The sequence below is a fragment of the Xiphophorus maculatus genome, chromosome 3 (assembly GCF_002775205.1).
Source record: "Xiphophorus maculatus strain JP 163 A chromosome 3, X_maculatus-5.0-male, whole genome shotgun sequence".
Lineage (NCBI taxonomy): Eukaryota > Metazoa > Chordata > Actinopteri > Cyprinodontiformes > Poeciliidae > Xiphophorus > Xiphophorus maculatus.
In genome coordinates, this window is record NC_036445.1 from 1654238 (window position 1) to 1678010 (window position 23773).

A 23773-nucleotide genomic window follows, 5' to 3' on the forward strand; every position below is an offset into this window, starting at 1 on the left:
AGCTTGTAAAAACTTAAGTTAAGATCATTGAATTTGACTTTTTTTTTTTGACCGTCCACATAACCCTGGTTTTCGTTTTGCTAAATATTTTCTCACCTTCTCCAACTTCATCCTTGAACAGCTCTTCGGTTCCAAACTTGAGAATGTCGTCAAGTTCCTGCTTTGACATGGAGCCGGTCTTGGAGCCAAGTCCGGGCCGCACCACCAGGTGAGTCAGCATCATCTTCTTCTTCGCCACCTGACAACAAAAAGAACACAAAATAAATATTTAGGTCCATAAAATTCTTTTTTTTCCTAATCACTGTTTCTTTTTTCCAAACCTGTGTGATCCTCTCCTCAACAGATGCTTTGGTAACAAACCGATAGATCATCACTTTCCTGTTCTGGCCAATGCGATGAGCTCTGCTGAAAGCCTGAGAGTAACACACGATGATCAACCAGAAACCAAACATGGCTGCATACAAGCACATCTAAGACTGGGCTGGCATACCTGGATGTCATTGTGGGGGTTCCAGTCAGAGTCATAGATGATGACTGTGTCAGCAGAAGCGAGATTAATACCCAAACCACCGGCCCGGGTCGAGAGGAGGAAAGCAAACTGCTGAGCTCCTGGAGCTGTTGGATCAAACGGCAGACTTCAAATGAGAAAAACAAATATCAACTATCAAGTGAGGCAAAGATAAATATGCAAACACACATCTCACCATTAAAGCGATCGATAGCTTCTTGTCTCATGTTGCCGGTGACTCCGCCATCAATCCTCTCATATTTGTAGCCTTCGTTCTCCAGGAAGTCCTCCAGCAGGTCGAGCATCTTGGTCATCTGGGAGAAAACCAGAACCCTGTGGCCTCCCTCTTTCAGCTTCTTCATCATCTTGTGAAGAAGCATCAGCTTCCCTGAAGCTTTGGTCAGGGCAGTACCTTCATACATGCCATTTGGAAGTTTGGGAGCCTCCTGAAAAAGGAGAAGAACGTTGCATGAAATTTAAGGTTTGTCCACTTTTCCCACAGTGAAATTCAAGCAATTTCAAGCATTTTTAAGGTAAATTTTCACCAGACTTTGGAGATGAAAGCAATACAAATTTAAAAAAAAGACGGTTTCAATTAATCATTATATGATGTAATTTATTACTGTTATATTAATAAACTCTTCTGATAGTATCCTACATTCTACAGTAGGGACAAAATAAACTGAAATAACAAAATCTTATGTTTTGAAATGTCTCACACACACACACCTGTACACCTCAGTGAAAAACAAAACACAAATTTAAAAAAATAAATCAATTTCAATAACTTTTAACATACAAAACATAAACTTTTAATTCAAATACATAGCTCAGCAACTCATTGAGCCACTAGCTATAAAAAATATTCATTACACTAAAACAATCCAAACAAATTATGTTAAGGTAAATTACCTTCCTGCTCAAATTAAATGTTTAAACACAGTATACAGAGAAATTACAATTAAATTAAAATACTCCTGCTAAGTGTTAGCAGGAGTATTTAGAAAATATAAATAATTTTGGTGATTCTACCTAACCTAAAACAAGAAACATTTAGTTTGGTTTAAATTCAGACAGTGAATAAAAAATGTGTCCGTTTTTTAGGTGTGATTTCAACTGTAAGTGTTTTCCGAATTTAGGCGTTTAACCAAGTGTTGTTACACTTTATAACAAAACTAGGCAGTTAGAATATTAAGCACTTTCAAAGACTTTATACAGAAATCAAGCATTTTCCAAACTATGTATTGTTGCATTTACTCATCCTTTACTTAAACGCCATTAATTTTGAGCTATTAATGAGGAATTTAATCTATTTTTTAACACCATTCTTAAGAAAATATTTTAAGCCAAGTATTAAACAAAAAAATCTAATGCAATTCATTTCCATGAAGAGTATGTAGACCTCTGAGCAGAACTGCATGTCTCAGTAAACACAACTGACTGAATGAAGCATAAAACGTACTGTTGCAGCGGCTGGAAAGAGGTAGGGATGATTGCAGCACTTTTTAAGGTCCATGACAACGTTGAGCAGAGACACTTGGTTTCCACCTCCTCGAGTGTTCAATGCCTCAAAGTTGCGTGTCAGAATAAACTTGTAGTATTTCCTGTATTAGCAAAACCAAATTAATACATGAGAAAAGAAGAACAAAATCAAAATTAGATGGGAGTACAGAAGCAGAACTCATAGCTAGCAATAGTTTGGGGTTTAAAGTGTCCATAATAAATAATATAAAGACTCTTTCAAAGTAAGTTTTTTAAGCAGTTACATTTAAAAGTGTTGCTTACTTCTGCATGGGGCTCAGCTCCACCCGGACAATGAGCTCCGTCTTCGAAGGCATGTGTTTAAACACATCAGCCTTCAGCCTCCTGAGCATGTGTGGTCCCAGCATGTCATGGAGTTTCTTGATCTGGTCCTCTTTGGCAATGTCTGCAAATTCCTCCAGAAACCCTTCAAGGTTGCTGCAGAAAATAAATCCATCATTACCACTCTTTGCAGGTGGACGCTCCAAGAAAAACAGCCACATTCACGACGGCTGCAGAGCTACTGACTTGAATCTCTCCGGGGTTAAGAAGTTCAACAAGTGGAAAAGCTCCTCCAGGTTGTTCTGAAGAGGAGTCCCAGTCAGCAGAAGCTTATGTTGCAGCGAGTAGTTGTTCAACACTCTGAAGAACTAAAAGAATAAAAATAAAACAAAAAATCTTCTAAATTATCCTTATGAATAAAAACAATACCGTAAAGGAAAAAGTGACATTGAAGTCTTAAGGTGTTTCCACAAAATTTAAACATTTGCTTTCACACTGCACTGTGTCAAACAATCCAAGGCTTTGAAAAGCCTGTTCCACTTCTCGCCTGTGGGTGCGCTGCACCAAGAACTACTGAAGGAAACAACGCAAAAACCTCTGAAAAAGACATTGAGCGAAACTTCCTTCTTCATAAAATGTAAACAAAATTGGAGTAGTGTCGGATTTTATCGGCTGTAGTATTTCTCTTTTGTCTTTAAGAAAACACCACGAGCCATTTTTCCCTATAGAATTAGATTCTTGTGTTTGTTTTGGTTGTATTTACCCAGAATGCCCTGCGCTAGACTGCTTGAAAAGCTTGCTACTTTTCAAGCAGTCTCTATCTGCTTAGCTAACATATATGCATTCGAACCAGAGTTCACTTTAATCAAACCAAGCCCAAGGTTTTTAGACAAACCAGTTTGCCTTTTTTGGTCCACATCAGAGTTAGATTGCACATTCACACCTCCCTAAATGAACCGGACTTTCTTAGCAAACGAGCTAGAGTTCAATTAAAGTGGACTAAACATGGCTGGTATGAATACACTCTTAGTATCAATTTTTATTTGTATGACATCTTTCATACAATGTTGAGCAATACAAAGTGCTTCACAGAATTAAAAACAGGACAACACAAAGTGGTTAAAAACATTCCAAAAGAGGCTGATAAAAATAAAAAATATATATCTGTCAGTAGTGAAACAGATACTAGCAAGTAGCACCAAACAAGAGAGCACTGCAGTAATACAATTAGCAAGTTATAAGAGGATGGGCTAGTGTCTTAGCTTGAGACAGACAAATATTTTTGGGAAGATAAATCCACCAGCTCTAATAGTGCCATTAATGAATCATTCAGGATTTATTATTACCTTGGACTGGTTGTTTTTGAGTCTGTGTGCCTCATCAACGACCAGGCAAGCCCATTCGATGGACCCCAGCACAGCCTGGTCGATGGTGATCAGCTCATAGGACGTCAGCAGAACGTGGAACTTCACTGTCGAGTCTTTCTGTTGAGTACAGGGGTTGGGCGAAACTTCAGTTGGATTTCAATAAACAAATCAATCTGTCCAGTAACTTTTACTCTTTTATCACCTCCCTACCTTCATCTTGGAGGCCTTCTTCCCTCCCCTGATGGCGTTTCCCTCAAACGAGAACTCGTTCTCTCTGATAACAGCCCTGCTGTCTTTGTCCCCAACATAGGTAACCACGTACATATCGGGGGCCCACATCTCAAACTCTCTTTCCCAGTTAATAATGGTGGACAGAGGAGCGCTGACCAAGAAGGGACCTTTGGAGTGACCCTGTGACAGCAGAATGCAGGATTAGACCAATTTAAAAAGTTCAAATCAACACATAAAAATGCATGTCTTGCCCTGCCTTTAGAATAGAGATTTGAACTTTGAACTCATCCCCTTTTTGGGCAAAGTCAGTGTGTGTGTCGCATGTCTGAGACCCCGACCACCTTCACTGGATGACAGAGGAGGGCAAACTTGACAGGAAAAGTTCTCCAGATTTAAAATATTCTAATAGAATATCATTTTGTTGGCATACAACTGTTCTTAATGCAAGAATAAAACACACAAAACCTAGGACTGGACAATAAATCAAGAATATATATCATGACAGACGCATTATCAACAACAATAGAAAGAATATTCAGTATTCAGTACAAAAAATATTCACTGAATTCTGACCCAGAACCACAAAGCATTCTGGTAGATGTTAGCAGATGAAAGATTTTAGCTGCTCATTTTATGATGGATTCTTCATAAAAATCAAGAAAATGACGGACAACCCTCATCGTACTCTTCATAAAACCATCTTGTGTTAACTGAGTGTCTTCAGTCAGAGGCTTTTTCAAATTCACTACAAGACAGACGACTACAAAAGATCGTTCCTGTCCATAGCCAACACTATCTACAATAACTCTCTAAAGAACTTTAATTAATATGAGTTACAACATTTAATTTCTCTTTGGGATCAACAAAGTACTTTTGAATTTGAATTTCTCATGGCCAATTAAGCTAAGGTTGGTGGAATCAACTGACTCACTCTTTGTTTACCTAGCAACAGCCTGCTGAGTAACTTGTGTAGCAGCAGTTTTAGATTTCACCACTGTGGCTCATAACTGCTTAAAAATAAAAAATGGCGCAGAGTGAAAACTATCGATAAAACAGAAAAGGTAACACCACCAGTTTGGCAGTATTTCACTTATCGATATTGACAATTATCAATATCATGATATAAGCATTTCCAACCTTAATAAAACCTCACTTGTCACAAATAATACCAAGGATTCTCACTCTGGATTCTCACCTCCTTATACAGAGAATACAGGAAGACAGCCGTTTGAACCGTTTTGCCTAAACCCATCTCATCAGCCAGGATGGTGTCGGTGGCCTGAGCCCATGAGAACCGGAGCCAGTTCAAGCCCTCCAGCTGGTAGGGATGCAGCGTGCCGCCTGTACTGTCCAGGTAGTCGGGCTGGCGATCAAACTTGATGGTGGGCTGGTAGGAAGAAAATATTCAGAGAACTGGGTTTTATACTGCCAACAAATAAAACAGAATACACCAAAGCACAAATTTTAAATTTAATTTAATGGTAGATAAAACAGACTTACATCTACAACTGGATTAGCAGGTGGCCGTTCCGCCTTTTTGACTTTGACCGTTTTCTTCAGTTTTTTGCCCGGTCTCCCCTCCTCGCCCATCATCAGCTCTCTATTTAGTCCAGAAAATAAGTGATTAAATTAAGATAAACATTTCCCCTCCTCATAGACACTTGGCTCCATTTATATTAAACTGTTTCCTGAGATATAATGAACCCCTCCATACCTGTGATTCCAGTATATCTGTTTGTACGTATCATACTCAGGTATGTCCATGTCTTCACTTTCCCAGGTTGACTGGTCATAGGGCAGATCTCTCCATTTGATTAAATAATGAACGTTGTTCTTCTTGTCAACACTAGCATTAAAAACACATAGGAAACATGGAGCTTAATGTTTTAAAATGGTCAGTATTACATTATAGCTATACTGTAACTGTGCTTTTAAGTGACTAATACCTGCTTACTGCCTAAAATAGGTTATAGGCAGTAAGCAACAATCAGGTGCATAATAATTCAGAAATTGAAATGGAAAACTATTATGCAAAATTTTACATACTTCCATTTGGGTCTCTACTGCTTCTAAAAACAGCCCAAGTTTGAAAAATGTTTTGTGGCGATAACTTAATATTTCAAAAAACTCTCTATACTTAAGTCACAATCGACAGGCACTGGCCCGTTGCCTAGCAACCCAAGCGGAGCTCCAGCACGTTTGGTCAGCTGGTTTTACCACTCCATGCACTGTACAATGGCTGCTGGAAAAGATAAGTATTTTGTTGCTCACTTACTATCCAGAGATCACTTGCTGCATTTCAGTTGGTTGTGCAGGAGGCTCTGCTAATGCTTTTCAAAAATGTATGGATGTACATTTGCAAATCTGTTTGCAGCCATTTTCATGTGCGAGTGTAAACGTTGCGTTAGAGCTTGGGGGGTGGATTTGGATTTAAAGTGACGGAGGCCCTAAAACAGCTCATTAACCAAATCAAGAAACCATAATAGGTCTCTTTAAGAAACACCTAAAGTTACAGCAACCGCCAAACCAATATAAATGTTAAATATGAAACAAAATAAGAGTTAAAACAACTTGTTTTTAGGTTATGTGCTCGGTCTCCATTTTGCATACTTCCCCTACCTGTGGTTAAGGACGCGGTGGATCATCAGCCACTCTATCTTAACCCCAAAGCGTCCAAAGTCCTCCTCCATGTGAACAAACAGAGGATCTTTGTTTTTTCTTTTTGTGCTCTTGTCATCATCGCCTTCGCCTCCAAAGTCCACAGGTGGAGGTTCGTCCATGTCAGTCTTCCTCTGGTAGTTACGGAACATCACCTGGCAGTTCAGCTCCAGCTGCAGGGAAGCAGCAGAACGATTTATGATGCTGTTATATTATACGTTGTGGTAAAAGCTTACTTAACTCCCACATTAGAGAATAATTGTTCAAATTAGTAAAATGTTTGATACAATTTTCACAAATTTTTAAGAGACGATAAGTACCTGCAGCTCCAGCACCCAGGAGCAGTGCCAGTAGGACATATTGCACCATTTGACAAAGAACTCCCTCTCCCGACGGCCGGCCAGAGGAGGGGGATCAGGAGCATCAGCAGGCAGGTCAGCAGGCCGGGGGACAGGCATGGAGGCTGGAGGTTCCCCCCAACGCCATGTTAAAACCTTCTGCACTTTTCCTTTCATTGGGGGACACTGGACGAAGGGACATGACGTGAGTCAGGAAGATAATGACAAAAAAAATGAGGAGTGGCTTAAAATGTTTGCACTGAGCTTTTATAATTGTCATGTCTGTCGCAATAAGCATTAAATCAATTAATCACGACTTGCATGAGTTATCATTTTTCACTTTTCTCTCTTTCTACCAAAAACTGGATGACAAAAGTCTTTAGTCTGGTGATTTGGTCTCAAATAGCCATTTTTTGAGGGGCAGTTTTGTTTATTGAGTATTTAGTATCTATTTTATTTGTTGTGTCTGTTGTTTTGTTTATTTATTTTGGATATTTAAAATGTCTTCTAGCTCCAGTGCTGAATATTCAATAGAATTTACAGTTTACTGATCTTCGAGAATATATTCTTGCATTGTTTTGTAATTATATCACTTGAAAATGCTCTCAAAACAACAATAATATATTTTATTGCAGTAACGTCCAGGACAATTAATCATCCACCAAAATATGATTGTGGTGAAAGAACCTTAATCAGAGCTGCAAGACTGTCAAAGTTTGTCTGTAGTACAATATGTAAACTTATCCTGATCAGGAGGATCAGCTGTATCTGCAGTAGAAAGCTGCATTTGCAATCCAGATTCAGAACCTCCAGAGCATGCGCAGATGCAGACTCGGTGCTCACCTTGCAGCGGGGGCAGATCCACTCTCCGTTGGGAATCTCGGGGAGAGGAGGGTTCAGGCAGTGGATGTGGTAGGAGGAGGGGCAGGTGTCACAGCAGAGCAGCTCTCCGCCGTCCTTACACACTCTGCAGAACTCAATGTGGTGGTCGTCTTCCTCCTCCATGCCATCATCTCTTCTGTCGTCATCATCCTCCCCTTCAGCCTCGGACAGATCATCTCTAGCCTCCCACTGGATCCCCTCCTTCTCCTTGGTGTTGCAATCAGACACGAGGAGGAGGTGGTGCGTGTTGAGTGGGGGAGGGAGGTATGCGGAATGGCATGAAAGGAAAAAGGGAGAGGTGGGGGGATACGGGAGCGAGAGTGGTGGAGGGTGTAGAGCGTGCATTGAATGCGTGTGCATGTGGAGTCAGAGATAGGGAGTGGGAGAGGGGGGACAGGAGAAAATAGAAGATGGAGGGTGGGATGTATGGAAGAGAAATGAGAAAAGACAGACAGAGAAATGTAACGTTAGGGAGAGACAGAACTAAAGTGCCAAATCTAAAAAGTCAATTTTGCTTCTTGTTTTCCAGAAATTTTCTAAAGTAGTGTACAACATTTTAGAAGCAAGCTCAAAATACTCAGACCTCCAACCTGGGTGGCTCTGATTAGGGTGCTGCAATAAATCTGCCCTGAGAACAGTGATTACCCGATACTTACATGTGAAACCGATCTTATCTACCTTGGAAAAGGTGTAAAAATCAACCCATGTCCTACTTCACTCTGCTATGATTGAGGGCGGTTGACCATATTTTGGAGCTAAAGATTTTTTTTAATTTGAGAGGAAATTTGAAAACATCACTTGATTGTTATGTGTTGTGGGAATACATTATTAACAGCATCCTAACAGCAACTATAAATTCTTAAAAAACATTAAGAAAAAAATACAGTTACAATAAATATGTTTAATCCTATTTAAAGTGTCAAACTGTTTTTGATCAGTTATTCGTGACTTGTCACTTAATCCGCTGAAGTTTTTAGTTTGTAGACCGGTAAAGACAGACAGTGGCTACAGAGTTCAGGTGAATTAAAAAAAAAAGAAAAGAAAAACACCTGACCTCAGTCTCACTATGTGTTCACATACTGCCATACTATGTTGCCAGTGTGCTTCCTATATTTTCACCAGAGATTCTTTAAACCATCTTTGCTGTCACTGTTATTGGTGTATAAAAAAAAAACTGGAATACGTAAACAAACAATGTTTAGCCTGGTGGGGGTGTAAGTAGAGCCTGGTGGCCTGCCAGGCTTATAACACACTGGAGGAAACCCTGCACACCGGCCCATCAGGTCACCCCACTGTTACCAAATCAGCAACTTTCTTACTATATTTAGCAACATTTCAGACAAAAATAATCACTATCGGTCAAAATCAGAATCAGCAGGCTTGGTTTTTAAAGATCGGTAATCGGTGATCAGCCAGAAAACTGCAATCGGTGCAGCCCTAGTTCTGATGATTTGTACTCACACAGTGTGGACAGCTCCACTTGCCCTCTGGAGCCTTCTCCATGTCAGGGTCCAGACACACCATGTGATAAGCTCTGGGACAGGTGTCACACAAAATAATCTCTCCTCCCTGCTGGCACACCTCGCAGTAGTCCTGGTGGTCGGTCTCATAGCCATCGCCATCTTCTGTCTCCACTGAAAAAAAAAGAGTCCCAGAAATAAACATGTCAGTGAAAACAGCTCAGCCTAAACTTGAATGACGTAGTGAATCTTCCTATACTAGACTGAAGTTTTAAGCCTCTTAAACAAGGTTTGTACATTTTTCACAAAGTGAAATTCAAACATTTCAAGACAAATTTTCAAACTTTTTCCAGCACCGCACTTTGGAGATAAAAACAATACAAATGAACTAAAAAAGACAGTTTCAATTCTCTAATATATTATAACATTTCTTTCTGTTAATTAATAACATCTTGTGATAATATTCAACATTCTTCAGTAGGGACAATGTAAAATTAAATATAACAAAATTTTATGGTTTGAAATGTCTCTCACATAGCCCTGACTGGTCCAAGAACAAAACACTTAACAAAAATAACTAAAAGTTTCAATAGCATTTTTGTTAAAAAATATAAGACCTGTATATCAACTATAGAGATCAATAACTCTTTGAGCTAAAAGGAATAATAAATATTCTTTGCACTGAAACAATCCAAATAAATAATGTTAAAGTAAATAACCTTCCTGCTCAAATTAAAAGCTTAAACACAAAATGCAAAGTACCAAAGAAAGGCTCTAAAAATGTTTTTACCAAGTTTTCTGGATTTAGCAAACAGAAATAATTTTGGTCATTCTAACTACCTAAGTCAAGAAAACTTTAGCTTGCTTTAACTTCAGAAAGTGAGAAAAAACGTGTTTTTCTATTACAAGTATGAATAGAAAAATTTCATATTTCTATTAGAAGTATGAATAGAAAACTTCATACTTCTACTAGAAGTATGAATAGAACTAAAATAAGTTTCAACTGTAAGTAATGTCTATACAGAAATCAAGCTCTTTCCAAACCTTCAAAAAAACCAAATTGTAATTCAAGGTTTTTCTACATTTAGAGTGAAGATTTCTAAAGCATTTTTTTCCAAACCTTTCTTCTTCTTTTTCGCATTTTTGGATTTCTTCTTAGGACGGCTGCTGCGGATGGAGCCGTCAGACACTGAGAAACTACCGTCTTCAAAGTCACTGTCGCCATCAGGCTCGTCTTCATCGCTCTGATCGGACGCAGAGTTAAAAGAAGACAATTCCTAAAATAAAGTCCTTACACATTTTCCATCTTAAAATGTTATGCTTTTTGTTTTCTAAGTGCAAACATTTAAGTAGTTCACCCTAATCTCTAGTTTCCTCTTCATTAACATAATTATTATGACTTCCAATAATAATTCTAATAATGACTTCTATAATAATTTATGACTTCTAAGTCATAAAGATTGTTGTAAGAATAAAACCTGCAGAAGTACAGATAAAATTGGGGCTTAGCTATTTAAATCATAGTTTGTATTCTTTGATCGTTCAACTTGTTTGCAAAAATAGTAGTAGTGACACGTTTGCCCTTAAAACCAAACCCAGTTTTAGAAGTTCTAGTCAAGTTTTCATCCGTGAGATCCCATACTTATCCAGAATTTTTTATTTTTTAAATCATAAAATCAAATTCAATATTTTCCAGCATTTATCGGACTGTTTATTACTATTGTGAAAAATGTCTTACCGTAATAAGAATTTATTATTGTCTCAATAAATTTCAACTAAAGATGTTCAAATAAAACATAAATTTAATTTGTACCATTTTCTCCACTGTTTGTTCCATGACAGCATCAATAAATTTCAGTAAATTTGAAAATATGATTAAATACAGTTACAATATGCAGTTGAAATCGCATTTCTTTATGTAGGTGGCGTCCTTGAGTAGATTATTTCAAAAAGGAATCTTTTTCAAGACTTGTATTTGTTATTGTGGGGCTATAATTGCCGTACCATACAGTCACAGCCACAAAGTTACTTAAAAAAGAAGTATTAAATAGTTTTTTTATTATCATCAATATCACAATAGTATCGCAATAAAATTCTGAGTCCATATCGCCCACCGCTGGTTGAATCTAACTTCTTTATGTTCATGTTTTTTGTTTGTTTTGTATCTTTCTGATGCACCGAAGAACAATTCCCCCCGAACATCCTTAAACATAATAAACCAGCTGTAGAAAATGAATAAATATCTTACAGAGGAGCGCTTTCTCTTGCTGTTGAGGCCCCCTAGTTTGATTTTAAGTGGGGCCACCTTCTTGGGTTTTGGCTTAGGGGGAGGCTTCGGTGTAGGTTTTGACCTTTTGCGAGCATTTGGACCTATAATAAGAATTAAAAGTGAATTTTAAAATTACCATTATTCTCAGTTTTAGATCAAACACAGTATCTTTAGCTTTGGATATGCACTGTACCTTTTCCCTCTTTGGTCTTGGCCTTGCGGAGTGGGGGAGCTGGAGCCGGCGCTGGGGGCGGTGCAGGTGTTGGAGCGGCAGCAGCAACAGAGGCAGGGGCAGGAGAGGGAGTAGTCACAGGGGAGGCAGCAGAGGCAGCCTCCACACCTCCGTCAGTCCCCACAGCCACCATGTTCTCCACTGCTGCAGCCACATTGGCAGCTGCAAGGGCTGCATTGGCTGTGGCGCAACCCTGAGAGGAGGGAACAGCACAGAGTGAGAGTTTTTGCTCATTTCAAGCATCTTAACATAAAATAACAGAGAATAATTATTAGAGAGTTGTAATACCTTCAGGGGGTTGTTTGTGCTGAATTCTCTCCACTTAGCCATCATTAAGGTCATCATCTTGGATACGGGAATTTTGGGATTCTTTGCTGCAATTAAAGGCCTAAAAAAGACAAAGTTTATTGTATTTTTTTTATCAGTTTATTTACATATTTACTACTGGGAACAAGAAAGAAACAAGATAGGGTGTTGTCCCGAGGGATACACCGATTCACTTTTTTCTTTCCCAATGCCAATACCGATATCTGAGGTCTAGGATCAGCCGATATCCATCCGATACAGAGAAACAGAGCTGAATTAAAACATTTCTTTTTATAAAAACAGACATAAATGTACTTAATTACAAATTTATTTGATCATTTAAATGCATCAATTTCTTCACTAGCTTGGTCAACCATGAAAAATCAACAAAACTTTAATTTGTGCAGTCAGTTCAGTTAGGAATAAAACAGAAAAATGCAAAATAAATAATAAAGAAACTGAAACTAATAAAAACAGGTCGACTGTTTTGGTCAAAAACCTAAAAATTAACTGCATCAAACCTTCTTTCAAATGGTTCAGATAGTGCAATTAGAGATTCTAAATATGTTGTAAAATAAATAATAAAGCATAAAATTAGACTGCATAGATCTGGCCTTATGTATCAGGCATACTGTCATCGATACCCAATGTATAATTTTTTTCAATATCAGTACAGATATTAATATCAGATCGGTGCATCTCTAGTTTTCCCCTCACCTAACAAACTGGCTGAAAGCCTTGTAGTTGGTGAGAGAGCTGTAGTCTTCCTGAGTAAAGACATGATCGATGTCCTTCATGCCCCAGGCCTCCAGCAGCTGGGCGGAGCTTTTCGGCTGTGGTGGGAGCAGAGAAGTTGGAAAACAAAGGCAGTCAGAGGAACTTAATTTCTCCAGGAGCTGCATACGCTCCTTCCACAGGGAGTAAACAATAAAACTTTACCTGGCAGTCATCGTCGTCGTCATCATCATCTTCTGGTTCTGGATCTTTGCGTTTGCTCTTAGAGCCTCCTTTCTCTCCGGCCCCACCTCCTTTCTTCTTGTCTTTTGCAGAGCTTGAGCGTTTCTTCTTTTTTCTCCCAGGGGCGTAATCACTCCCTTCACTCTCTGACCGCATAACTCCCTCATCTGCATCCCTCTCTGCCGCCTCCATTCCCATCAGGTGCTCTGGGGAGCTGACCGGCAGTTCCTACAAAATACAGACCCACTTTACTAATTACAAGAAGGCACGGTTCCTTAACAGGTTTTATTTTTTCCATTTGTCGCTTGCAGAGGTTATGATTCTCTTTAAGGCTCATTAGTTAAAAATCAATGGGTTCTGCTCTGTTAGGCATGAAACACACAAAGTATGACTCTTCCCATACTTTAAATTAAGTTATTTTAATGCATCACAAATTTTATAGGTACAAAAATGCATCTTTTGTAATATTTTAAGCATTTACAGGAATACATTAACATAAAGGCAAGTTTACTAATGCAAGATTCCAGTGTTTTCCTAGTTTGTAATATTGCAAACTAAAAGTTATGATTTTTAACTGCTGGTTTGACAAAACAACCACTTTTGTTGTAAGGGATCCAAAATGTTTTCATAGTTCCATTTATCAAATATTTCATAATACTGTACAATGAATATAAACAGGTCACTTGAGACCGAAATAAGAGACTATTTCATACTCAGCATAAACCCAAGCTTCTGTTTATATGATTTACTTTAACCCTTACTGTTCATTGCACAAATATATTGTTTATTCTTAGTTTTTACAATTTGAAGATGTTTGCACATAAAAAAAACGCAAAATAAAACATCAATAGTTATTTTATCGTTATTCAAGACAAAAAAAATCCCTTATTGTGCACAAAAATTCAATTACTATTCAAATTAAAATAAGAAATTACAGAAAGTATTTTTTCTAGTGACATAATGGGTGCCAGAAAGGGCTATTTTATGACAACATTGAGATATTATTGCTGAATATTGTAATGATAATTTAAATTATGATTAACTCATATTTTCCTTTCACTGAAGCACTTTCATTTTCACCATCACAATGTTCACAACTACTCTAACCAAGATTTCTGATTTTGGTCACTAAGACTGATATCCTTAATAAACGGAGTATAAAAAAAAGTTTTTATACTTATCACATCAACGTTTGGATGCTATGTAAATTTCTTTACAAGTCACAGATGGAAAATTGATCAATGCATGAGAGGCTGAAGCTTCTCATGACCAATTCCTAAATAATACAGTTAAGTTATTTAAAAGCTTCTGTCTATATTATTGGTGCAAATTCAATTTAACGTAATCATATTTGAGATTTTTACATTTTTAATTTTAATTTGTAGAATTTAAATAATAAGGGTTTTATTTTTATTCGTCCTATGTTAGAGCAATTTCTAAATATAATTTATATGATAAAGATGCAGTATGTAACTTTTATAAAAAATATTTTTCTTCTTAGACATTTGTTTAAAATGTCACTATGCATGTCAACAGACAGATAATCTGAGCTCTTCTGCCTTCTTCTAATTCTTCCACTGATAACTAGAAAAAAGTAATTAGAGCCAGGAGGCGGGTCTTAGCGCTGTCAATCACAATCTTCTGTGGTGCTGCTCAACCCTCTCCCACAACCTTCCTTGCTCTCTGCTACTCTGCTACCATGAACACTCAGTCTAGTTAGCATGACCACCAATAATGGCTGCTAAACAGTTTTCCTATAATGATAAGTCATTTCTTCGCCATTAGTGCATTTAGCAGCAGTGATTGACAGCTCTAAGACCCGCCTTCTGGCTCTGATTGGTTGTTTTTGGTCTGTGCATATCTTCAGATGGGAAGAGCTGGAGGAGATTGATCTTTATTTGTCTCAAACTATACTGTCATGACACAGAGAAGTTTTAACAAATATGTAAAAAAACATATTCTTTCAAAAAGTTACATACTGCAACTTTAAAGGGAAAACCTTATATCTTACATCTTACTTGTATCTATATTTTATATTGCTTATATGAAAATGAAAACGAGGAATAGGAGTAAGTCAAATAAACATTTAGAATAGCTAAAAATATATTTTTTACAATAATTGAAAAAGAAATCAGTATTATTATGTAATTTGTCACTCTTATGTTGTAAATTACTCCACCTTTGAGTGTGGATCATATTTTAGCATAGCTGTGGGTGGAATTAATTTCCCTAATTTTTAATGGGGGAAAATTATTTGCTTTTGCGTTGCAATTTTTCAGGACACAAACTGCCTGTTTGCTTGATGGATTGAAACCCTCAAGGAGCCTTAGGCAAAATTAGGGAATTAAAAAAAAAAGTTTTTCTAAGCTCCCTCACAAAAAAAATTTAAATTTAAATAGCATACAAACTTTTGACAGGAGCAGCGAGCTCACCTCCCGGATGGGTCTTTGCCTCTTGCTGCTCCGGCTCTCTCTGCTGCTCTTCTTGGCTTTCTTCTTCTTCTTCGACTTGGGTGCCTCGTCCAGGTCGGAGACAACATCCTCCGGCTCTTCTTCATCTGCAAATAAGACATGCTTGCATTATTATTCGTTTCAGGAGAGAAAACACGACGGCAGGCCGGAGGGGGGAAGAAGACCACGAACGAACGAACGAACGTGCGCGCGCTGCTCCGTCTGGCACGACTGGGCAAACGGCTGTGCGCGCGCGCACACACAAACGCGTCCGTGAATGCCACAACAGCACAGGTTTAAACTTACCCGATTTCCTAACGCTAAAAAAATACATAGAATAAAACTTTAACAGCCCACACTTGTATTAACACATTGGCGACGTTTCTTTTAAAAAATATTAAATAAAATAAATAACGAAAAGTGTGAACACTTGCTTCTCAAGTTAGCTAACTAATCTGTCATGGCGAGTGACCCGAGCCGAGCCGAGCCGAATACTCCCGGCTAGCTTCAGCTAGCATCGCGGAGAAGCTCAAGTTACACAGAGATGGACCTTTCTTCGGGGAAAGGAGGGAGAGCGAGGACGGGGGGCAAACGCCGAGCTTACCGTGAAGAACTGAATGCTCCTCTGGCGCTCCAAAGTCGTCCCTCTCATCTTCGCTACACGACATTTTCCCCCTCCGAAAGGTTTAAATTTATTTCTTTGCAGGGCGAATTAATCCCCCGTAAAACCTCGCTCCTCGGTCGGCGAGGGAGGAGGGAAAATGACGTGGGACTGGTGGAGAATGGACCGGGGGTGTCCAGGAAGGGAGGGTAGCGTGTGAGTAGGGGGGACTGAGGAGTGGTGGTTGGGCGCTTGGTGCTGGGAAAAAAAAACAAATAATGATACATTTGATTGGCTCGAAGCCTGCCCAGTTGGAATTGTAAACACACACTATTAAATTGTCCACCTGTCAAAACAAACAAGTTATTATGCAGGTAGATCCCAACAAAGGAGTGGATCAACTTACAGGTGACATTTATCCATGTTATTAAAAAACAAAGCAATAAATGCACCGCTTCTTATGAGAAAGGTGCATCAGAGAAAAGTTTAAGCTTTAAAAATTCCTGCCTTCACATATTGGAAACTTACTGTAGTGTGCGTGTAGTCCGGTTCGAGGTGTGCTCCCTCTTTCGGAGCGACTAATAAAAGCCAATCACACTGCTTCAGCTCCAGATGTTGTCCTAGGAAGCTCACTCATTAAATCCCCGAGTGATATTTCTGTTTCTTTTTCGCAATGACCCCAAACACGCGGCTCCGTCCCCCACTTCTTGTTTCCCCCTTACCTTACAGGCAGCGCTTAGCTAACATCCTCACAAACACACAAAGGGGGCAGACATCCCATAATAATCCCCCCTCTCCCTCCCACACGCACGCAGGACTCTGCATAGTTACCTCGCAACGGACAGACCATAATACTCCGGCTGCCCCCACCCCCTCCAACATGCACGCGCACACGCATGCACTATGCTCATGCACATGCACACTTCTTCCCCTTTCCACTGGAAGTCCCAGCCCCCTTAGCAACCCCGTTGTCATAGTGACACCCCCCTCCCTTGCTCCAATGGACAGACCATAATACTCCAGCAGTGGCAGCATACATCCCATAATAATATACAACACCTAAAAAGACAAGAAGGTAAAAAAAAAAAAAAAAAAACACCACACAGATGGTCCTTGGAGGAGATCAGGTGACAGACCATAATACTCACCGGGCGTCCAGCTGGTGTTAAAACTATGCAATAAATAAATAAAAATAAGGAAATAAAGTGATGGATATTGTTCTTAGTGGTGCTCATGCAGGTGGACGGCATGCCGGCAGTGTGCGGGTCAAACACCCTGCAGAGGTTCAGTGTTTACCTGAGGCCTTCTCTCTCAAATATTACCTCTGAGTCTCCATCAGGAAGATCAAAACGATCCCACGCCAACAGGTGCGCAACTGCACCAACACGACCAGCAGAGCTGCTGCTGGTCGGAAGCAGTTTCATAAACCAGTTCATTAAAAAAACCACAACATGCCGTTTCAGTGAGAAAAAGTAGTAAACAATTTAAGCTGCACTCGAATCAGACAGCGTGCAAAGAAAGCTGTTTAAACTGTTTATCTGTAAAGATTTATCCACCATTTTGTCACACGTTCATCTCGTGCCAGAAGCTATTCATATTGCGATGCTATATGAGGTTTGGCTGCTGGTTTCGTAAAAATAAACCAGCAGCGCTACTGAACGATGATTTATATTGGCAGTGTTTATTGTTAGAAAGTTAAACAAACTTTAATGTGCAACAAGTCGACAGAAGAACAAAGCAGGAGCACATCTGGATTTTATAATTCTGGTATAGTTCAGCTTCTATGAAAATGATGTTAGTGACCCTGTTTGGGCCTGAGGCCGCCATGCTGCTCCAACACATCTGTCCCACATCTGTTATCTCAAGGAACATAGTCACAATCCACCAATTTAAAGGACCATGTCATGTAAAATCAACGTTTTTTTAGCTTTACATGATGTTATACTGTGGTGTCATCCCTGGAGTGTTGCTTTAATTCTTTCATCCATTTTTTGAGAAATCCTTTAATCTCCATGACAACCATTCAGCTGTTCAAAACGCCTGGGTGGATCTAGCCCCGCCCCCAAACCACAGCTCCTCCTTGGAGCTGCTTGTTGCAAGCTTTCATGCTACTCCCTCACCTCTGCTCCTTCAGACTAGCAGCAGCAGTTAGCAAACGCCTCAGTGAGCTTCGGCACTCAGTGAAACTCTGGTAAAAAAAAAAAAAAAAAAAAAACATTATTAAAGGATAAATAGAGGAGAGATGTTGTGATAACATCCCGAAGACGGAGTTGCCTTAAAAGCAAGAATTTTTCAAAGCTAAATTACAATGTCAAATTTCTTTTAAGTCATATTTGATATAGTATTTTTCATAACAACTGAAGTTAACTGTGTTAACTGAAGTTATGAAATTGCCATTTTTACTATAAAATTGTTATTTTATAGCAGTTGATTATACTATAAAATGGCACTATGTGCCTGTCACTTTAAGATATTCATAACAACATTCACAAATTCGAAGATTCCCAATCAGCCTAGGCTGCTCCACAATTTCAGTAACAATTTTAAAGATAAAATGGTTTTTATCACCTTAAAATATCTGACTTACTTATATCATTGGTTCTTAGAACTTAAGCATCCTAATGGTAAGCATATCATAACTGGACATGAATAAAATTTAATTTTATAAACATAAAGACACTGCAGACATCTTTATCCACAGATAATTAGGAATAAGAATTCATCTCTACCTCTTTCACAGATTTTGAGATAAATAGTAATTTTTTGACCACTACAAAGAGGGGATCGGAATTGTTTACATGTACTTAAAGCTGCAGTACGTCACTTTTATAATTTCTTTTTACATATTTGTTAAAGGTTGTGACAGTATGGATGTATGAGACAGATAATCTGTGAAAAAGTCAAGCTCCTCTGCCTTCTCCCAGTGCTAACTAGAAACAACCAATCAGAGCCAGAAGGCGGGTCTTAGAGCTGTCAATCAAGTGTGTTGCTCACCTTAACTCTTTGCTCTCTGCTATACTGCAGCTAGCATAGCATGTTGTGAAAGCTAAGGCTAGTTAGCATAAACTGTTTTTCCGTAATGGGAAGTTGTTTCTCCGACATTAGCATGTTTTAGCGGGAGTACACGAGGTTGATTGACAGCACTCCTGATTCTGATTGGTTGAGCGGAGTATTTCTTCAGACAGCAATAGCAGCTCAGGAAGGTGGTGGAGGAGATCGATCTTTTCACAGATTATTTGTCTCATAAACTATCACAACACGATGACAGTTTCAACAAATATGTAAAGAAGGAATTCTTTATAAAATTTACAGACTGTAGGTCTTGACTCAATCATTGCTTGAGTTACATTCAAGCAATGATTATATGAAGGTAGACTATAATAACAGTTAATTTAATTACACTATTTTTCAGGATATTTACTAATCAATATACAACCACTTGGAGTGTGCAGCAAATGTTAGCAAAACTAACACACAATCAGTAGAAATGATAGCTTTCCTGAATAAAGGTAAAATTATGTTATTTGTCAACTGAGACTGTGTGACCCCAGGCGACCCTCAGCAGTCGCAAAGTCCTCTTACACCTGCAGGTGCACCTCGGTTTGTAAAATAATTGTCAAAAAATTTACTTATTCATTCAAAAAAACACAACTCATGTGTTATAGATTCATAGATTCATAGATTCATAATATATATTTTCAAACATTTGTTTTTCTTAATTGTCGTGATAAGTTTAAGAAAACCTTAAAATTTTAATGGAAAATTTTAACTTTACATATCTACTAAAAGATATGTCCAGTTATTAAACAATGTGCCTACTCAACAGTTGGGTTAGCCTTCTTTTAGTGCATTGGTGTGTCATGAAGGTGACAGAATTTCTTCCCTCCACACAACTTTCCAGTGATATGCTTCAATGCAGCACTCATTGTCCACCTGTTCTTATCTAAGACTGTAAAGGACTGGGTAGGCCATAACATGTAGCATTTTATTTATTGGTCTTATGTAACTTTCTAATTTTCAAAGATAGATAATTTCTGGGTTTAAAATCTATCACTCTGTGAGCAATTATCAAATCAAATTGAGTTACTCCAATAAATTAGGTGTTCAGACGTCATAGTTTATTGAGAAAAACATGAACTTTTAATGCAAACAAATATGAAACAAATATAAGTTGAACATGTTTGCTAGTATTCCTGAACGTGAATTTTAGATGTGCACAAATCATTTTAAATATCTCTTTTTAGATTATAAATACTTGATTTTATGCAGATTTCATTTTGGCAAACATACAGCAAAGCCATTAGTTATGTTGAAAAAAGGCAGTGTTTGGCATTTCGTTCGTACATCCCTCACTGAGGTTCACATTTTTGTGCTGTTTGTTTTGTTAGAAACTATAATTATGGTCTGTATGAAAACAAATATATTGCTTTTTTTGTCTTTCATACATTTCACATGTAGTTCTTTCTGCTACAAATCAATCCATCTATCTGTAACAGCTGCAAACATCATATCTGTTGAGAATTAGGTTTAAAGTAACATTTTTTACCAACATGTTTCTTCTGACTGGAAGTAATATTTTTGAGTTGCACAACCAAAGTCCCTAAAGATTAGGGTGATGGCGAGGAGGTTTTCCTACCTCAAAGACTTAATGGTCACCAACAGAAAAGGTGAAAATACCAGTGAATATTCAATATTTGTTGGCTGTTTTAATAATCCCTGTTTGTTAGAAAAGTTTGAAAGTTTATCTTAAATAAATGTAAATTATATCAGATTTATATTTCATAATTGATACTACTGTATTTCAGTTTTAGATAAGATCACTTTGTAATTTTACACTCCACTTTAATTTGGTATATTCTCTACTATCTGTCAAAGCTTTTGATGTTATTTTTAGTAGGAGTAATCCAGCTTCACTCATATTTCCCTCTTGATACGTTAGATGTGTAATCGATAAATGACTCTGCATCCAACACTTTTTGAAGTCATGACCTTACCCTCTAAAGGTCAAGTATGCTCACAGATACCAGCAGATGAAATTCCCTTTAACAATGTAGATACAAGCTTCTTTTTTCCCATTTATAGTAAATAACATGGCATATTCTTAAAAAAAATGAAGATCTGAGCCAGAAAAAGGCCTTTCTCTTCACTCCAGTGGCCACTAGTATTCCCTGTGGTACGGTGCATGCAGATCGCATAGCAACAAAGCCTTATGCCTGGCTATTGTCTGTTACTGTTGCTTGAATGCCCCTTAGACAGGCATGTGTGTGCGTGCACAGGGCTCACGTGCGACACCGTCTCTAACACCTCATCCCGATATCTGCTCCCTCCATCCCGTGTGCGCAGGCCGCAGCCAGGCCCCCTCCCATCTCAACGCCACCATATTTCCATAACATTCATGGGTCATCCATTCCCCTCCCTCTCTGCCACCCCCACTTCCCTGCCTGACAACACCACCGCCCGCCATCCCATAATATTAATACACACACACACACACACACACACACGCACACGCACAGCAGTGCATTCAGCCCTTTGTTGGCAGGGATGCCTGAGCAATGCGAGCGTGCTCATGCACAGCGATCATGTGTACGCCTCAGATGATTTCTGCATATGCACTCAAACTGCTGAGGCAGGTGGGCCTCCAGTAATGCAGGAGCTAAAGGTGAGAGGTCACGATTCGAGGGGGAATATGCCCGTGAAGTCCAGAGACACCCTGAGGCAGCCATCCTGAATGAGGTCAATCATCCCCTCCATGCAACCATGAGAGCATGGAGGAAGATCAGTTTAGATGTGCCCCATCTATCCAGCAGACACTCTCAAAGTCCACTGCTTCTCTCTTTAATAGGAGGAAATGCAAGTCATCTCCATGTACATGTCATGGCTGAAGCTTTAACAAGCGTCTCTTGGCTACAGTCAATCACCACCAGACCATGTCAGCATGATAAAACGTCTACAAAATAGGGTAACGATAAAGATAAAAAAAAAATAGAGGGGAAGTTATTTACGAGAGAGGGGGTGAGGGGAAGAGCTTAACAGAGGCGCTGGACGTGACGATGGCCAAGCTCATCACCATGGTGTTGCTGTGGGAGACAACAGAGGACGTCACTTGGAGAAACGGGGGACACAAAGGAGGAATACGACATGAGGAGGACCGAAAGAAGGAGGCAAGAAGTCGCCTGTCTTAGCAGATATAGACGGAGGAGAGCGAGCGGAGAAATTTGGGGGGGATGAGAAAGTGTGCAGACGGATCTGTGAGGAGGAAGTCTGCAGTGACGTTTTGAGTTTTCCAGCAGCAAAACACACACAAAAAAACAGGAATATACAGGTTAATTATGTCTGAATCGCCAAGTTTAGCTGTTGTGAATTTCATCTGAAACGTTAATTATAAATATAATATTATATAACAAATTCAAACACATTACAACCACTGACAAAGTTCCAGCTGCCAAAATGTAAATTTAAAGATTTGTGCTGACTATGAGGGAAAAGTTTGATCAAACTGTATTGATTTTTGTAATTGTTTCTTTCTTATGAAGGAGCAGTAAAAGCTAAAAACATGTTTTACGGCAAAAAAAATAATAATTTGCCCACATATTGATTCCTACTGTTACATTAATGTTTACGATCTTCAAACTAATTTCAATATAAGGGAAAGACAACCTGAGTAAATACAAAATGTAACTGTCAAATAATGATTTAATTCATGAGAAAAAGCATTTGTAATAACAGGTAATGAGGTTTTTTTACATCAGCGTGGAGGAACTTTGGCTCAATCTTTGTAAAATTGTTTTAATTCAGCCACATTGGGGGGTTTTGAGTAAGAAGACTGTTTAAGGGACGTTATCTCAATCAGGTTTAAGTGGAAACTTTGACTATTCCGCTCCCAAATCTTCACCAATACGTTTGTGAAGGTCAGAAACTGATGGCTGGACATTCTGCTTCAGGATTTTCTGCAGGGGAGAAAAAGTTGTGGTTCCATCAGTTACAACAAGACAAGCTGTTAAATCAGCCCCAGATCATCATACTGCCGCTACCATGTTTTACTGTCACTATAAAGCTATTTTCCATAAATAATTTTCTTATTGTTGAATCATAAACATTGACTTCCACTGAGGCAAGTAAGACCTGCAAAGGCATATGCACAGCTAATTCCCGGTTTGATCACCTTTTTTAGAGCCAGTTTAGTTTGGAGAGCTTTTTCCCTAAATAAATTAAATAATAATTTAGAAATTACATTTTGTATTTACTCATGTTTACTCAAAACCACACAACAACTGTTAGTTCTCACTATGCCATCAAACAAACAACAGAGAAATAAACAGAGTATAAGCAATTAAAACTGTAATTAAGTGAAGGTAGTAAGAGGCTTTATATTGTCATAAAATGTGTCATAAATCTGGGTATTTTTTTCAAACAGGAGCACAGAAAAGACCTCTGAATCCCAACAATATCAACAATATCCTGTGAGAATTATTCTGTCATCAGAAGCGTCTGTTTTATTACCTCCTTATTTATGAACATCCCAGTCTGAGCAAACAGGCCGAGACAGACGGAGGGGAAACTACTGCATAAATTTTAAGGAAGTGCAGCTACACCGACTGCTGAAGTTCAAATATTTGTAAACAATAAAAAAGAAGTTATTAATGCATTGTCTTAAAAGGATAAGACAGAATCCACTAAGAGGTTTTATTTTCAAATTTTTGACAAACTC

The 23773-nt window shown here is 38.6% G+C and overlaps 1 protein-coding gene across 4 annotated transcripts in view; it reads right to left on the reverse strand.

Annotated features, from left to right (window-relative positions):
• The window catches only part of LOC102236567 (chromodomain-helicase-DNA-binding protein 4), a 32263-nt gene extending 15433 nt beyond the window's left edge, over positions 1 to 16830 (reverse strand). For 3 of the 4 annotated variants that reach the window (XM_023330674.1, XM_023330675.1, XM_005798757.3), the window contains exons 1-25: positions 16591 to 16829; positions 16066 to 16320; positions 15444 to 15568; positions 12994 to 13239; positions 12772 to 12887; positions 12037 to 12136; positions 11710 to 11941; positions 11496 to 11617; positions 10368 to 10491; positions 9249 to 9421; positions 7749 to 7994; positions 6888 to 7091; positions 6529 to 6740; positions 5624 to 5755; positions 5410 to 5509; positions 5105 to 5296; positions 3889 to 4089; positions 3658 to 3795; positions 2558 to 2679; positions 2294 to 2467; positions 1971 to 2112; positions 705 to 954; positions 491 to 615; positions 321 to 413; positions 97 to 238 (exon numbers count right to left, since the gene is read on the reverse strand). In XM_023330674.1, coding sequence (XP_023186442.1) covers positions 97 to 238; positions 321 to 413; positions 491 to 615; positions 705 to 954; positions 1971 to 2112; positions 2294 to 2467; positions 2558 to 2679; positions 3658 to 3795; positions 3889 to 4089; positions 5105 to 5296; positions 5410 to 5509; positions 5624 to 5755; positions 6529 to 6740; positions 6888 to 7091; positions 7749 to 7994; positions 9249 to 9421; positions 10368 to 10491; positions 11496 to 11617; positions 11710 to 11941; positions 12037 to 12136; positions 12772 to 12887; positions 12994 to 13239; positions 15444 to 15568; positions 16066 to 16129 — 3775 coding nt within the window. In that variant the 5' untranslated portion in view covers positions 16130 to 16320; positions 16591 to 16829. Of the gene's footprint in view, positions 1 to 96; positions 239 to 320; positions 414 to 490; positions 616 to 704; positions 955 to 1970; positions 2113 to 2293; positions 2468 to 2557; positions 2680 to 3657; positions 3796 to 3888; positions 4090 to 5104; positions 5297 to 5409; positions 5510 to 5623; positions 5756 to 6528; positions 6741 to 6887; positions 7092 to 7748; positions 7995 to 9248; positions 9422 to 10367; positions 10492 to 11495; positions 11618 to 11709; positions 11942 to 12036; positions 12137 to 12771; positions 12888 to 12993; positions 13240 to 15443; positions 15569 to 16065; positions 16321 to 16590 lie in introns of all 4 variants that reach the window. The other variant, XM_023330676.1, reaches the window with a different exon arrangement.
• Positions 16831 to 23773: the final 6943 nt, after the last annotated feature.